The 15,780-nt window shown below is 39.6% G+C and overlaps 1 protein-coding gene across 2 annotated transcripts in view; it reads left to right on the top strand.

Annotated features, from left to right (window-relative positions):
* GDA (guanine deaminase) overlaps positions 1 to 9,590 on the top strand; it is a 69,268-nt gene extending 59,678 nt beyond the window's left edge. Inside the window, exons 11-14 of one of the 2 annotated variants that reach the window (XM_084899524.1) lie at positions 2,905 to 3,051; positions 5,976 to 6,103; positions 7,224 to 7,251; positions 8,496 to 9,590. In XM_084899524.1, coding sequence (XP_084755650.1) covers positions 2,905 to 3,051; positions 5,976 to 6,103; positions 7,224 to 7,251; positions 8,496 to 8,566 — 374 coding nt within the window. In that variant the 3' untranslated portion in view covers positions 8,567 to 9,590. The remainder of the gene's footprint in view (positions 1 to 2,904; positions 3,052 to 5,975; positions 6,104 to 7,223; positions 7,252 to 8,495) is intronic. The other variant, XM_084899525.1, reaches the window with a different exon arrangement.
* The last annotated feature ends 6,190 nt before the right edge of the window (positions 9,591 to 15,780 follow it).

The raw sequence follows: 15,780 nt of genomic DNA, 5'->3' as shown, positions 1-15,780 counted from the left end.
CTTCTTAAGAGACTTCGTTCCCAACTACGGCTTTACATGATTACATGTGAGCAAATCACTCAGATTTTTATATCCAGCTCAGATTTCTCTTTGAATTTTAAACCTGTATTTTCAATTGCTTAGTTTCTCCTTCCTCTTTGACCCCCTCCTCCTGGATCCTCCAAAGTTCATTGTATCCCAAAACACGTTTAAGCCTGGTTATTTTAAATAGCTCTTCCCCCCCCCCCCCCCCAGAGAATTCAGTTTCTCAAAGTGAAAACTTGAGCACTGTCTTTGAGACCTTCTTCTCCCTCTCCTCTCCCCCATGTCTAAGCCAGTACCATGTCTAACCTCATGACTCCTTTACAGCCTCTGAATCTATACTCTTTTTCCACATCAGCCACCAATCCCTAATGCAAGCTACCATCATTTCTGGCATGAACTTTTGCCCTAGCTTCCTAATACATCTCATTTATCCTGGGCTAATCCAGTCTTTTCTTTTCAAAAGAATCTTCAATGAAAACTATGGCCATTTCACCTCCTCCTTACCACCCTTCAGAGAGATTTGAAATGTGCAAACCTCATTTCAAGGTGACAAAGCTCTGCACATTTGACACCCACCCATCTCCCAGCCTCTTCTCCCAACACTCTCATCTCCCTACATGGGCTATCTTTCAGTTCCCTTTATGAATCTCACTCCCTCTACCAAAACAATCTCCATGCATTCTGTTCCTCTGCCTGGAATGCCCTTTATACCTCTCTTTACATGGCTTAGTTCTCATTTCCGTATTAGTTAAAATGCTATTACCGTATTTTTCAGCGTATAAGACGACCCCCTGATTTTACAGTTAAAACATAGGTTTAGGCCTATATTCGCTGTATAAGACTACCCCCCACTTCCGAGACAACACCAGTTCTTTTTTTAATAGACCGCCTCTCTGACTCTGGCCAATCCAAGCAGGCTTTTTATGCATGCAAATTATACATGTTCTGTACCCGAAGCTACACTGTGTTCTGGTAAAAAGCCTGCTAGGGTGGTGGTATAGTGCCATCCTAGATTTCCAAGTGAGGTGCTTTCTATCTGTCCTCTTTTCTCTGTTCCCTCTGCTGAGATCTGAATTCAGACCACTGAAAAAGTCCAGTTGACTTTTTTTCGTTTCAAAAGTTGTCTTATACGCCGGAAAATACGGTACCCTGAAGAGGTCTTCTCTGACCATTCTGTCTAAATGGGCTTTCTACTTCCATCTTCTCTATCAGTAACTGAACACAATTTATAGTTAATACTTGTTTATTTGTCTCTTTTCTTCCTCCTCCACTAGCTGGTCAGCTCATATGGAGCCCATCAGTTTTATTTATGAGTACATATACACATAGAAGATGCTCAGTAAGTAACTCTCAATAAATTTTATGAATGCCTAAGCAGTAAACACACACATATAAAATCATTTCCTTTTATCTTTTCATTGCCCTCTGGCTCAAATTTTTACTGTTGTATGGTTTGTTTAGAGTCTTCTTGTAAATATTGTATCCTTGTGCTGACTCTGGTAAACAAATGACAATGCCATTCTTTATCATGACCATAGAGAGGCATGGGTTGGGAATATATTTCTGAGAAAATACATCCATTTTTTCTCCATCATTTCCCATTGCAGTTTCTACCCTTAAATCCTCATTCCCTAGCACTTATGTTTCTCAATTGGATTTTTCCAGCAACTGTCAAAATTGATGATATTATTTCTATTTTCTGAGAAAATTGAGGTTCACAGGTACTAAGTAACTGACCAAAGGTCAACAAAACAAATAAGTTCCAGATCCATAGTCTAAAACCAGGTCTGCAAAATGTGATGTTCATTATCTCTCTTTTCTCGCTATCACACAGCCTCTCGTTACATGATAAAGTGGGGATTCTACCTGCACTAAGGTGCTTCAGGAAGGAGAAGCCACTGAGCTCACCCAGCCGGGCAGACATCAGGAAGTTACTATCACAGTGGAAATTCCTGGAAGAAAATTTGACTAAAACACCATGGTTTATGTAGTCCAGGGTTTCCTTTTTTGATATGCACAATATTGTTCCTTTGTTGGAACTTTATTAACATAACAACCAGAAGAGTAGAGGATGATTAAGTCACCCTGTAAGGCAGGAACATAATAAGACAGCTCTCAAAATTTTCTCAATAAATTGTTCCCTAATTCCAATGATGGATGTCTTATAAGAGAAAATGAGAGACACTTAAAGACACAGATGGAAGACACAGATGAAGGTGGAACCAGGTATTGGAGTTGCACTGCCACAAGCCAAAGACTGCCAGGAGCCACCAGAAACTGAGGGAAGCAAAGACAGATTCTTCTCGGAGCCTTTATAGAGATTGTGGCCCAGTGGACACTTTGATGAATGACATGGCTCTCCAAAGCTGTGAGAGGATAAATTCCTGCTATCCTGTGCCACCAAATTTGTGGTAACTTGTTGCAGAAACCCTAGGAAACTAATGCAGGTGCACATTTGATACTAATTATAGGTTTTTAATTCCTTTACATGTTAGTCTATGTCTAGTCTGGGTGTAATAGATATTTTCTTTGAAGTGTATTAGAGACTAAATATCTGTCACTAAAACAAACAAAACACTTGACCTATTAATAGTTGGTTGTTACCAAATAGTGATGGGCTGTCAAGTCCAGCATAGGGAATGTAGTCAATAATGCTGTAATAACTATGTGTGGTGCTGGGTGGGTACTCGAAATATCAGGGGTAGCAGTTTGTAATGTATAGTATTGTCTAACCACTATAATGTACACCTGAAACCAATGCAAAGTAACATTGACTATAAACTGTAACTGAAAAATAAAATTTAAAAATTTAACGTTGTATACTTAATATTCCCTTTATCACATAAGGTTACTGTTCTGGCTTTATTTTATCTATCATAGATGTGGCTGGTGGTTATTCCTATTCCATGCTTGATGCAATCAGAAGAGCAGTGGCGGTTTCCAATACCCTTGTAATTACTAAGGAAAATGAGAAAAGCCTCACCCTTAAAGAGGTATTCAGACTAGCGACTCTCGGAGGCAGCCAAGGTAATAACCATTTTTTCCCTCTAACAATGTACAGCCATGCCAATCTGTGTCCTTGGATGCATTATGAAGGTACATGATAGTACCTTCAGTAGGCATTAGTAGGCATCCAATATTCATGATGGTTGTATCTCACATAGCATACCCAAACTTAGCGAATAAATCCATGCTCAAGCATGTGGTGGAGGCATAATTCTTTCAGGATGCTCCCTTTTTTTTCCAGAAGAGATGTTTAATACACAGTTACCATATTAATTATTTTAATGGATTTATTTGCATTGGTCACATGCAAACAAGTTTTTTAATCAGTTTTTCCATTGAGTCAAGTAATACACTCTATTGCCCTAAGTGAAGATGAAGATTATGATAATAATACTAATAGTAAAAATATGCTTGGTTGTGTGGCTCAGTGGTTGAGTGTTGACCTAAGAACCAGGAGCTCATGATTCAATTCCCTGTCAGGGCACATGGGTTGCAGGCTCAATCCCCAGTATGGGGTGTGTATAGTTTCTGTTGAGAAATCATCTCAACAGAAACCATGCATGCCAGACGGGAATGGCAAGAAATATTCAAGGTGATGAATAGTAAGAACCTACAGCCAAAGATAATCTATCCAGCAAAGCTATCACTCAGATTTGAAGGTCAGATAAAGAGCTTCACTAATAAAATAATAATAATAATAATAATAATAAAGCTAAAGGAATTCATCACCACCAAACCAGAATTATATGAATTGCTGAAGGAGGTTCTTTCAGAAGAGAAAGTAAATAAAGATAAAAATTATGAACAACAAATACGTAACTATCAACAAGTGAATCTAAAAACCAAGGAAACTAAAAAAAAAAATCTGAGGAACAGTATTAACTGTTGAATATAATAGAATCAGAGGTATGGAAGGGGAGTGAACTGATGATTCTTAGGGAAAAGGGGAGAGGGAGATGTGGGAAGAGACTGAACATAAATTGTGCACCTATGGATGAGGACAATGGGGGGTGGGGAAAGGACAGAGGGTGGGGTGAGAAGGGGGCGGAAAGGAACATTTGTAATAATATGAACAATAAAAATTTATTTTAAAAAAAGAGAAATCAGCTGATAATCATATGGGTGCTCCCTTGTAGGTAACTAATTGTTTTTCTCTTGCTGCTTGTAAGATTCTCTCTTTGTCTTTTGCTCTTGGCATTTTAATTATGATGTGTCTTGGTGTGGTCCTCTTTGGATTTCTTTTGTTTGGGGTTCTGTGCACTTCCTGTACTTGTAAGTCAATTTCTTTCACCAGGTGGAGGAAGTTTTCAGACATTATTTCTTCAAATACGTTTTCAGTATTTTGCACTCTCTCTTCTGGCACCCCCATAATTCTGATGTTGGTATGCTTGAAATTGTCCCAGAGGCTCCTTAAACTATCTTCAACTTTCTGGATTCTCTTCTCTTCTTGCTTCTCCAGAGGAGTGTCCTTTGCCTCTTTGTATTCCAAATCTTTGACTTGATTCTTGTGTTCCTCTAGTCTGCTGTTGGGTCTCTATAATATTTTTTATTTAAGTCAGTGTATGTTTAATTTCTAATTGGTCCTTTTTCATATCCTCGAGGGTCTTGTGAAATTTATCGGCCTTTTCTAGGAAATTCTTGAAAAACCTTATAACCATGGTTTTGAACCCTATGTCCAGTCTTTTGCTCTCCTCCATTTCTTTCATTTGAGATCTGTTTTCTTGTCTCGGCATTTTCGCTGCTTCCCTGAGTTGGTAGGGTGGCTTTGTGTGTTTGGTGTCCTATATGGCCCGGTGGGTCAGCCTCCCCAGTTATCTGAGGTAGACACTCTTGATGCTCCCCTTTGTGGACTGTGTGAACAGCCTTTTTGCAGTTAAGTCTTGATTGTTGTTGGTATCAGTGGGAGGAATTGACCTCCAGGCCAATTGGATGTGAGTATCAGCTGTGTCTACTCCGGGATATCTTCTGTTTTGGAGACAGTCTTATAGGATCAGACTTGCAAAATTGTAAAAGCCTCTGTGCTCTGCTTGGATGGGGTGGAGTCTCAGGGCTGAGCCGACAGTTCTGGCTTCCAGTCAGTCTTGCCCTCATGCGCACGCCTCAGACCTCTGGCCTTTCGTGGCTCCCCTGAGTTTCTGCCTGACAGTCCAGATTCCCCCTGCAAGAGCGTGGGTGCCTCAGGGACTTGCCTGAAATTGGGTTGGGTCTCTGTAGTCTGGAGCTTCTGACTACTTCCACTATGGAGCGGCTGCAGCAATCTGGTGTCAGACCACTCTGTGCACACTCACTTGCAGGAGACTGTAGACCCTGCCCGCTGCGGCTCCCAGCTCCCCCAAGTTTCCCAGTCTCTGAATCTCCAGGTGCTTTTCTCTATAGTCCAGACTCCACCCGTAGGAGCCTGGGTCCATGGGGTTTCAGACAGGGTTGGGGTTTAGTGCAGCTGGAACTGGGTTTAGTGCAGCCGGGGCTTCCTTTCCCCTCCCGCCAGCCAGGCATTCGGCTGCCCTTCCTCTCTGCATGCAAGTGTCTCCCTACCTCAGCGCTTTGCAGCTCCCCTGATCCATGAGCCTCTCTCCTTCTTTCTAGTTGTAGATTTTTTTCACTCAGCCAGCTTTCCTGTGGTTTTGGATGATGTCTGCTCTGTCTTTTAGTTGTTGTTTTGAAATTGTTGTGCGAGGCGGCAGCTTAGGTGCTTACCTAGGCCGCCATCTTGGTTTCTCTGAAGGGGACTTTTTATTCTCAGATTTGCTTTCCCTGTGCTTACTCGTTTTTTTATAAGTCCAAGTCTAGTGATTGGTTGGAATGAGAGAGTTTTTATGCTTTACTATTAAATTTTTTTTTTTTTCTAATGACATGTTGGCTGACTCTGTCCTTACAAATTGGGACATTGGCATTGTCTGATGGCTCAAAATACTAACTGTTTATTAATTTATTCCACTGTGTAGCCCTGGGGCTTGATAAACAAATTGGAAACTTTGAAGTGGGCAAGGAATTTGATGCCCTCTTGATCAACCCCAAAGCATCTGATTCTCCCATTGACCTGTTTTGTGGGGATTTTGGTGATACTTCTGACGTAAGTAAAAAAAAAAGTTAAAAGGCATCTATTTTCTGAAGTAATCACAAAAGCTTCCTTGTAGAAAACAAAATAGAAACAAACATTTTAATGGAATACAAGAGAGTCTTATGAGAGGAAGTTAGATTTTTAAAAGTCAACATAATTTCATGACAATAATGTTAGCAATGATGGTACTAATAGAATATTTGTATTTTGAATATATTTGTATATTTTAATGGTCTGGGCTATAAGAAGCCATAAGATAGCTAGCACTTGTTGAATACACTTGCTAGGTGCTAGATGGTATAGTATTAAGCATTTGCATACTTAACTTTTATTTAATGATCAAAACAACTCTTATGAAAGGTAGATACTATTTATATTGCCATGTAGTCTGTGGGGCAGCATAGCTTAAGGGAGGTTAAGTGATTTACCTAAGGATCCATGGCTGGTAATTAGTAATTAGTAGACAGAGTTGGGATTCAAGCCCAGGACTTCATGGCTTCCAGAGTCTGTTGATTAACCACAAGGCTACATTGATTTTCTTAATTATAAGAAAATGAGTTTTATCACTTTGTTCTTTTTATTATAAAATGCTTCCCTGTATAGAAAAATAAACTGGTTCTACTTACTTTAAGACATTGAGTTTTTCTAAAAACATTAATTACCATTTATAAATTGATCCACTTATGAAAATGAATATGTAAATATAACATATTGGGGGTTTTTAGAAGAAAGATGCTGTGTTATTTCAGGTTAATTGTTATTTTTATATCATTTATTCTTTTGTTCCTTTATTAGAACTGATTTCTTGGAATAGGGCTCAGCCCTATTCATTCAATCATTTTTCTTATATTATACATTTCTTAGAATATTTGCATTATTTCATTAGATTAATTTATGTAACACTTTTGTTCTAAAGTTTCCAATGTTTTATATACCAAGAACTTTCAGGCAATAGATAAACATTTGTTAATAGCCAGTACTTTTTTAAAGCAAAAGACCACTTTTTTATTAATAAAAGTAGATCTTACCATTAAGAAATGAATTTATATTTCTAGGTTTTGCCAACCCTCTACTGATTGTGAGTTTACTTTTCCAAATGCACAAAATAATTATTTATTATTTTTCATTTTAGGCTTTTATCCAGAAGTTTATCTATCAAGGTAAGTAGAAATGTGTCTCTATGCTAAATAAAATCTTTCTTTGTTTCTCTCTTGGGTATGTCTCTCTGCATTTGTGATACCACATTAAAACCCTACGTGTGATCATTTGCTTTGCTTTAAAAAAAAAAAAATTATACCCCAGAATACACTTAGGTGGTGAGTGGGCAAAGAGGGGAGAAATTGGGGACATCTTTAATGTCAGTGCTCTGAGCCCTGAGTGAACTTGGGGTGGGAGAGACACCTGTTGTATTCCTTGTGGAGCTCAGTTCTTACAGGCCCTTCATCTCACCACCTAAGTGTATTCTGGGGTGTAAAGCTAAGCACTTCTTTTACATTTGGGGCTAGAAAGGCAAAACACTCACTTAAGCTGAAAGGACAGTGATAGGGGTCAACTCAACTTTATGTGATTTCTGCTTTCAAGGCAGATTTCAGACCCCAGGCCTCAAATTAGATGCAGCATCTTCTATTGGTCATGTCCCCCTGTCTGTATTTTAAGCAATCTGAGAAAAACAAAGGTTGTTTTTTGTTTTTATGTTCTCTTTTAGAAGTGTGTTTTGCTTTTAAATCTCTCCCAGGGGCAATTAAATTACTTATTTCAGAGGGGAGTGGGACAGGAAGAGATTAACCAAGTAACTTATATACATACTGTGTACGCATAGACCATGGACACAGACAATAGTGTGGTGAAGGCCTAGGATGGGGCAGGTGCTGGGTGGAGGAGGCAAAGGGGGGGGGGGGAATGGGAGACATCAAAACAACAAAAAATATATACAGGGTATCCCAAAAAAATGTATATACACTTTGAACAATATATATTCCAATGGGTGAAATCTGAAAAGAAAGAAACATCAATTGAGCTCTCAGCTGTTCCAATGTTGTGTACACTGAGTGGCCAGATTATTATGATCTCTGAATGCATAATAATCTGGCCATTCAGTGTATATCCTATATTATAAAAGGCTAATATGCAAACTTCCCCCTCGACCAAAAGTTCAGCCAGCAGGCAGGTCGGCCAACCAACCATATCCCCTTCCCCTGGTTAGGTTGGCCAGACCCCACCCATGCACGAATTTATACACCGGGCCTCTAACACACACACACACACACACACACTCTGAGTGGCCAGATTATTGTGTTCAGAGCCATAATAATCTGGCTACTCAGTGTACATTTGGGGGGTACACTGCATACATTTTTAAAAATACTAGTTGACGCAAAACGGTTCCATGATTTTTTTCTTTCAGGAGATGACCGGAATATTGAGGAGGTTTATGTGTGTGGAAAGCAGGTGGTTCCCTTTTCAAGCTCAGTCTAAGACCCTCGGCGTCTCCAAGTTCTCCTGGATAGCATGGTTCTGCGCCTCCTTATGTGCAGGCGGAGTTAGAACGTCAAAAAATAGTACCTTGTTCTTGGGATGACTATCTCTTTGTGTGCTTACTTACAGTGCTCACTTGACAAATCGAAGGAAATTGCACTAATTCTCAAATCTCTGATTGGGAGGATTCAAAATGTATCCCTTTTGAGCTGTTCAGATTTACTTTAAGCTTAAATATAAGAGAATGTTATGACTAATGGTGTTCTTATTATGAGATTTAAGTAAAATCTACCTAATATTTGGAAATGTGAAGAGAAGAGATATTCCTGTGAGGTTTGATATTCTGAGCTAGTAAATATGAAAACTGGATATGGAAAATGAGCCAGTGAATATATTTTTATGAGGGAGAAAAAGTTAGACTACAGACAAACATTGCAAAATCGTTTCAGATTGCTTGAAAATTATATACTATAAACTGTGCTTATTAATTTAAAAAGAGAACTCACTGAGATTTAAAATGCATTTCTAGGTTGACTTCGTGTTCTGGAAATTTGCATTTTATGGAATTTGCATTTCAGAGATTTGTTATTGTTGTGCTTTGCCTTCTTTGGGGACGAATTATCAGAGATTGAATGCCACATGCTTTCTTACAATAGTTCTGCGCTTCAAAGTGTTTGACAGAAGTTGGGTAATAAAGATTTCAAGTCTCTTAGGAATAGTATTCACACCACTGTGTGGCATAAATAGTAGTATTTTTGTGTACCTTAAGTCACCTTAATGTATAACTGTGTGATGCTGCTGCTACTTCAGTTTTGTTAGAAGAGAACAAATTCCATACTCCACTGTTTTGTAGACTGAAATCTTCATAAATTGGGACAAATGCAGGGCACTCACAAGTAGTCAATTCTGAAAGGAAGGGTTTCATTGCAATGGCCTAGTCTCCATACTCAGATCAATCTGTTAGAACTTTTAAATGAAGGCAAATCCTCTTTAAAAATATTATTAAAAATCTTTAAACCTTGCATATCGCAAGCATTCTTATTTTCCCAATTTTATCCTATTATACTTTTAATTCCTAGCAATTTTAGGGCGTAGGAATTTAGTATAATGAAAAATATGTAGACATCCCACATAATGTTTATATTAATAGGACTTAATCTGTACCAGACACCTAGGAAGATTAAGCAAAGCAAAGAGTATTTTATGCCTCCTAATTAGTGTACTTTCCCATAACCTAAAGTTAAAAACAAATTATGACTATGATAAATCCTTTACAAATATTGATGTGAATGCTATTTAAATACTATGTTTTTCTCCTTTAATTCCAAATAATATAAACTAACAGGGGAAAGGAGTAGATTTTCTTAATATTTCATAGCACTTATTAATACCTTATAATAGAGAACTTTATGCTATAGAGGTAACTCCATATATAGAGAACTAAGGACAAAATTCTCCCTCTTGCATATAATTTTTATTCTCATATAATCATGCTTATTCAGCAGTAATTTTCCCAGTTATTGTTGTTGTGTGTTTTTTTTTTCCTTTGTGGAAGCACTTTAAGATTTGATTATGCTTAACTACAAATATTTAGTCTTATTTTTTCAGTGGCAGATTTTTATTTTGTTTTAGGATATTAAATAACTCAGTAAATCTAACTTCTAGTCTCAGTAGCAACATTTCCAGCATTCCTGAGTCATGTCAAAGATGGCCCCCCAGACTTCTCCCCATTTCTCTCAAGTGCCCGCACAGGAACTCCGTTACCTGGTGTCTAACCCACAGGGGTGGACTTAAGAATTTGGATGAGCTGTTCAAGATTCACGAACAGGCAGCAGCCTTTGCAAGACCCTATACTTGTACCTTCCTCCAGGGTGTACATTTTGAGGCTGAACATCAGTTTTCATTTAGATTTAGGGTTCATACGCAGTAAATATAAATAAGTGTAGTGTCAGAAGCTGGAAGAACGGCCATATACAACCACTTTGTCAAACGTTAAGCTTAGCCCTGATAGTATGTGAAGACCTGAATATCTTGTCTAATAAATATAGAATATACTGAAATGTTACCTGTGCTTTGACCTTCCTACATCACTTAGAACTTATGTGCTTTATCCTCCAAGTGCCGTGTTCCTGAATGGTGCATATGCTTTCTGCAGTACTTCAGGCCTTAGCCTTGCACGGGCCCAGATGTCCTGCACTTTAAAATGCGGCCTTTGCCTGATGTGGGGAGGCAGTATCCCCAGCCAATTCTATTTGTTCCTTTTTGTTTGAATATTTTGCTCTCTGACAGGAAAGAATTAAAACTTCTCATCAGGCCCCTCATTTCACCCTACACTCTTTTTGCCTCCGGTTTCGTGGTGTTTTTAATGGAACACACTTTAAGAGGCCCAAACATATCCAGTAGGATTGACTGCCATACATTTAAAAGAGTGTTTTTTCAATTAGAACACAAAAGCAGGCGAATCAGCTATGATGAACTTACTTTTCGAAAGAGCGTGAAACGTGGGGGCGGGCACGAGAGGTTGTCCTAGTCTTCATGAACCGAGGCCGAGGAGCTCGCTCAGCCCCCTCATCCCCGCCTTTCCTCTGGTTCACTTGTCCAAGGTTTGAGGATCTGGGAGGGTACCTGGGGACAAGCTCCCTTCCTGGCAGCAGGAGGTCTTTCTAAATTGATACCATGCGCATCCAACCCCATTGACTCTCCATTTCCCCTCCATGAGAGTTCTGCACAGTTCAGAAGGGAAGGAGGTGGGGAAACACTCCTGAGTGCTTTGCCGATGGTGCTGTGTGCCTTCCACATCCACATGGCAGCTGGAGCAGAGATGTCAAGAGAGGAAACAATGGGTGTGAGGTCCAGGAACGGACTTTGAATCTTTACTCCTTTCCAAATTCTCCCTATTTTGAATCTTTTTGTCTCAGAAGCAGACATGTGGAAAGCCTTAAGGGCAAGCTGGAAGGCATGTTGGGTCCGGTCTGTCTCACACATCAGATGCTTCTGTAGCCTCTTGGACATCGTTTCATTGCTGTCCATGTTTTAAAGCTGATGATGATGATGCCAGAAACGTTCACATGTTTAATAAGCGTGTTCTGAATTGTGAAAAGGGGGACTAATAAATGTGTCACGTCCAAAGTTTTTATCTAAGTTTTAAATGGCATGCATTATTGTGAATTTTTTTTTTCTAAAGACTTACAAGAGACATTTGAGTTTCCAATGGACCTAGCCATGTTAGGTATGACTTAGGACCCTGACACACCTTTATGTGTCTACAGGAAAAGCATGGGAAGAGGGCACAGATGACTATTCACCATTGGGAAACCCTGGCATTGGTCCCCAAGCGGGTTTTCATGCCCAGGCTGTCCTCCCTTTTCCTCCCATGACCCTGAGTGTGCGGGCACAAGCATCGAGGGGTTAGTTCTGGTCCAGATTTAGTGAAATGCAAACGTTGAACAGAGTAATGATGAAGCTAAATATAAATCCCAAGGTGGCTTTCACCATCCTTGGGGATCAAAAGACTGAAGTACCAGATGTTATGTGGCAGAATTTCCCTGTCCATGTCCTCCTCAAAAGCCTGTCAGGAAACATTCTTTATTGAAAACCACTTCACGTTGTTGTCAAACTCCTGCTCGCAGCTCTGAAGAATAAATATATATATATATGTATGTATTCTTGGGGACATTTTTCTCAAAATTCGTGTGGTTTGCTTATTGTTTATGTGCAGAGTGAGCTCCGTGCTTTAGAAAAAAATAAATGCGATTTTGTGTTTACATTATTTTCTTGTTGTTCTGAGTTTTATCAATCTGATAGAAGGGGATTAGTCTTACATTGTTTTTCTTCTTTTAGCATGAATTTTAAAAACCAAACAGAATATTTAGCCTTGGGCTAACATATGTCTTTCAACCTACAATAATGACTATATTAGTACATAGCTTTTACAAATTAAGGTCTGATGTTCAGCCATTTAGAATCATAATGCTACTGCTTTTGCTTTCAGCATAGTTAATATTTTACATACCCAGAGCAAGAATGCTATAACATCAAGAATTAGTTCATATGCCCTGGCCAGTGTTGCTCAGTGATTAGAGCATCGGCTCGTCTACCAAAGGGTCCTGGGTTTGATTCTTGATCAAGGGTACATAGCTGGATTACAGGTCTGATTCTTGGTCCTAGCCCGGATGTGTGCAGGAGGCAACCAATTAATGTGTCTCTCACATTTCTCTCTCTCTCTCTCTCTCTCTCTCTCTCTCTCTCTCTCTCCTTCTCTCTCTCTTTCTCTCCTATCCCTCCCTTCCTTCCACTCTATCTTCTATCTAAGAATCAATGGAAAAATATCCTTGTGTGAGGATTAACAACAACAAAAACAGAATTAGTTCATACATATATGTGTATTTAAAACAAAAATATCAAAAATAACAATTTTCCTATCTCTGATGGCCTGGGCTATTTTCTGAACTCTTTTATTCTCTTCTATCCTATCCTATCCTACCTAATAAAAGAGTAATATGCAAATTAACCATCACTCCGCTACACCCACAAACCATGCCCACCAGCCACGCCCACCAGCCAATCAGAGCGAGTATGCAAATAAACACAATCAAAATGGCTACAGCCACAGAGAGCAGGAGGGAGGCTTGGGTTTCCCAGGCAATGGAAGAAGCCAAGCTTTCCGCCTGCCCTAGCCGGCCTAAGCCTCCACTCAAGACTACAAAGTTTCAATTATAAAAGATAAACAAATCCAAACAGAAATGGCTGCCAGCCCCGGAGTAAGCAGGAGGCTTGGCCCCATTCCAGACTACAAAGTTTCAATTGTAGAAGGTAAATAAATTCCAGATACCAGGGCCTCCACTTGGGTTGCCAGGGGGCATGGCTGGCCTGCAAACCACCACAGGCCCCTCACTCAGGCTGCCCCACACCAAGGGAACCCCCACCCTGACCCAGGATACCCTTTAGGGCAAAACAGCCGGCCCCCACCTAAGCACCAGGCCTCTATCCTATCTAATAAAAGAGTAATATGCAGATTGACCATCACTCCAACACACAATATGGCTGCCCCCATGTGGTCAAAGATCCTGCCCCTATGTGACACAAGATGGCCACCACAAGATGGCCAGCAGGAGAGGGCAGTTGTGAGTGATCAACCCTGCAGGGGAGGGCAGTTAGGGGTGACCAGGCCAGCAGAGGAGGGAAGTTGGGGGCAAACAGGTTGGCAGGGGAGCAGTTAGACATCAATCAGGCTGGCAGGGAAGTGGTTAGGGAGTGATCAGGCTAGCAGGCAGAAGCAGTGAGAGGCAATCAGGAAGGCAGGTAGGTGAGCAGTTGGGAGCCAGCAGTCCTGGATTGTGAGAAGGATGTCCAATTGCCCATTTAGACCCAATCCCACCAGGTCTAAACAGGCAGTCGGACATCCCTTGAGGGGTCCCAGATTGGAGAGTGTGTAGGCTGGGCTGAGGTACACCCTCCAGCCCCCATGCACAAATTTCATGCACTGGGCCTTTAGTTCCTTTATATTTTATTTGTCTAATTATTTTTATTCTGTTTAATTATGTTTTGTTTCTTGAACCTGCGCAGAAGCAGTTCCCACTGTCCTTGAGCTTACATGCTCAGTCTCCATGCCTCCATCCTGTGATTTGGGCATGACATGCCTGCCTGCCTTAGAGTCATGAGGACCAAATAAACAAATTCATAGCCAGAACTCGAGATAGCACCGGGGACAAAGTGAGTGCTCACCAGACAGCAGTTATTATTTAAACGAATACACGCTGAACAGAAACAAAAATAATTTTAAATATATTTTTATCAGTCTGGTTTTTAGAACCATAATCTTGTGATGCTACAGATCTCTCTGTACATAAAAATGTCCTATAAGGATTAAGTCTGATTCTGGGAGGCACTGTTATCTTCATTATTTTTTTATTTTTAACATGAAGCATAAGAGAGTAGTAGATTTGGTCTATAAATTCTCCCTCAATGTTCTAAGCACTTACTAAGCACCCTTTTTTTTCCTTCCTTATAAAGAATAACTTAGTTAAAATACCCAGAAGAGAATCTCTATGTGCAAAATCTTGCAAGATGTGTGCCTCATTTACACATTTGTGGGCGCTGTGAGTTCTGTAATAGGTAATTAATAGATACATGCAAATTACTGCATGGTACTAAATCCAATATTTAAATAAAGTTTAGACATAAAACAAGGCCTGTGGTGGGGTGTTTTAAGGCTCCATTGGGGAAGCCACTCAGTTAAAGACACAGGACTCACAAGTAGTTGTCACCAACAGGAGCAGGGTTTTTTGTGTTTGTTTTTTTAAACATATTTTAAAATGGGATAAATGAAGAATTCTCTATTCTTTAAAGTGATAGAACATTATTTTAATGTGTAATTAATTTTTTTTCCCACTAAATCACACTCATGTGCTTTTACCATCAAGTCTGCCTACACCATCATGGTAAAATTACATTAAGTTTGTCATACTTCCATATATTTTCATGCTTCTATATTAGTTGAGTCTATCTATATCTTGGGTAGGAAGGAAGGTCACTATAAAAGCATTCTCTATAGCAGTGTTTCCCAAACTTCTCTCATGATGAGAATCACCTGGTGGAGTTGTTAAAATACAGATTCCTGAATCCCAACTAAGAAGTCCTAAACTAGAATTTTTGGGAACATATAGGTAAAATTGTATACTTAACTAGTGCTCTAAGACAGTGCTCTTAGTTGGGATTCAGGAATCTGTATTTTAACAACTCCACCAGGTGATTCTAGTCATGAGAGAAGTTTGGGAAACACTGCTCTATAGCAAAACCTTTGTTGGGAAAATTTTCAGTGGTAACTCAGAAAAAACACACATTATTATTATTATTATTATTATTATTTTATTATTTTGGCCTCAATGTAAAAAGTGATAAGATATAAACAGATGGCATGGAGTTTTTCTCAGGCCACTTGGACCCCCTCCACCCCCCCGCAATTGCCTAGATTCTGCCCATCCCTGTAGGAAATGAAGCAACTATCCATTTCCCCATCTTCAGCCCTAGAGGAAATTACATTGATAGCAGTAAAACCTGATGTAAGAGAAATAAAAGCTTCTCTTTAGTAGGATTATTCTTTAGTCGCATAGCAAGAAGTTCTCATATGCTTGCTTGAAATCTGACCCTTGTAGCTTCCCTGTAAAATTAATTTCTGCCCTTTTAATCCTGGGTGGTCTCTCCAAGCCAGACTT

This window comes from Pipistrellus hanaki (assembly GCF_964339955.1).
Source record: "Pipistrellus hanaki genome assembly, chromosome: 11".
NCBI classification, from domain to species: Eukaryota; Metazoa; Chordata; class Mammalia; order Chiroptera; family Vespertilionidae; genus Pipistrellus; species Pipistrellus hanaki.
The sequence above is the reverse complement of the archived record's forward strand: the minus strand, read 5'-3'. Positions and strand labels throughout refer to the sequence as shown.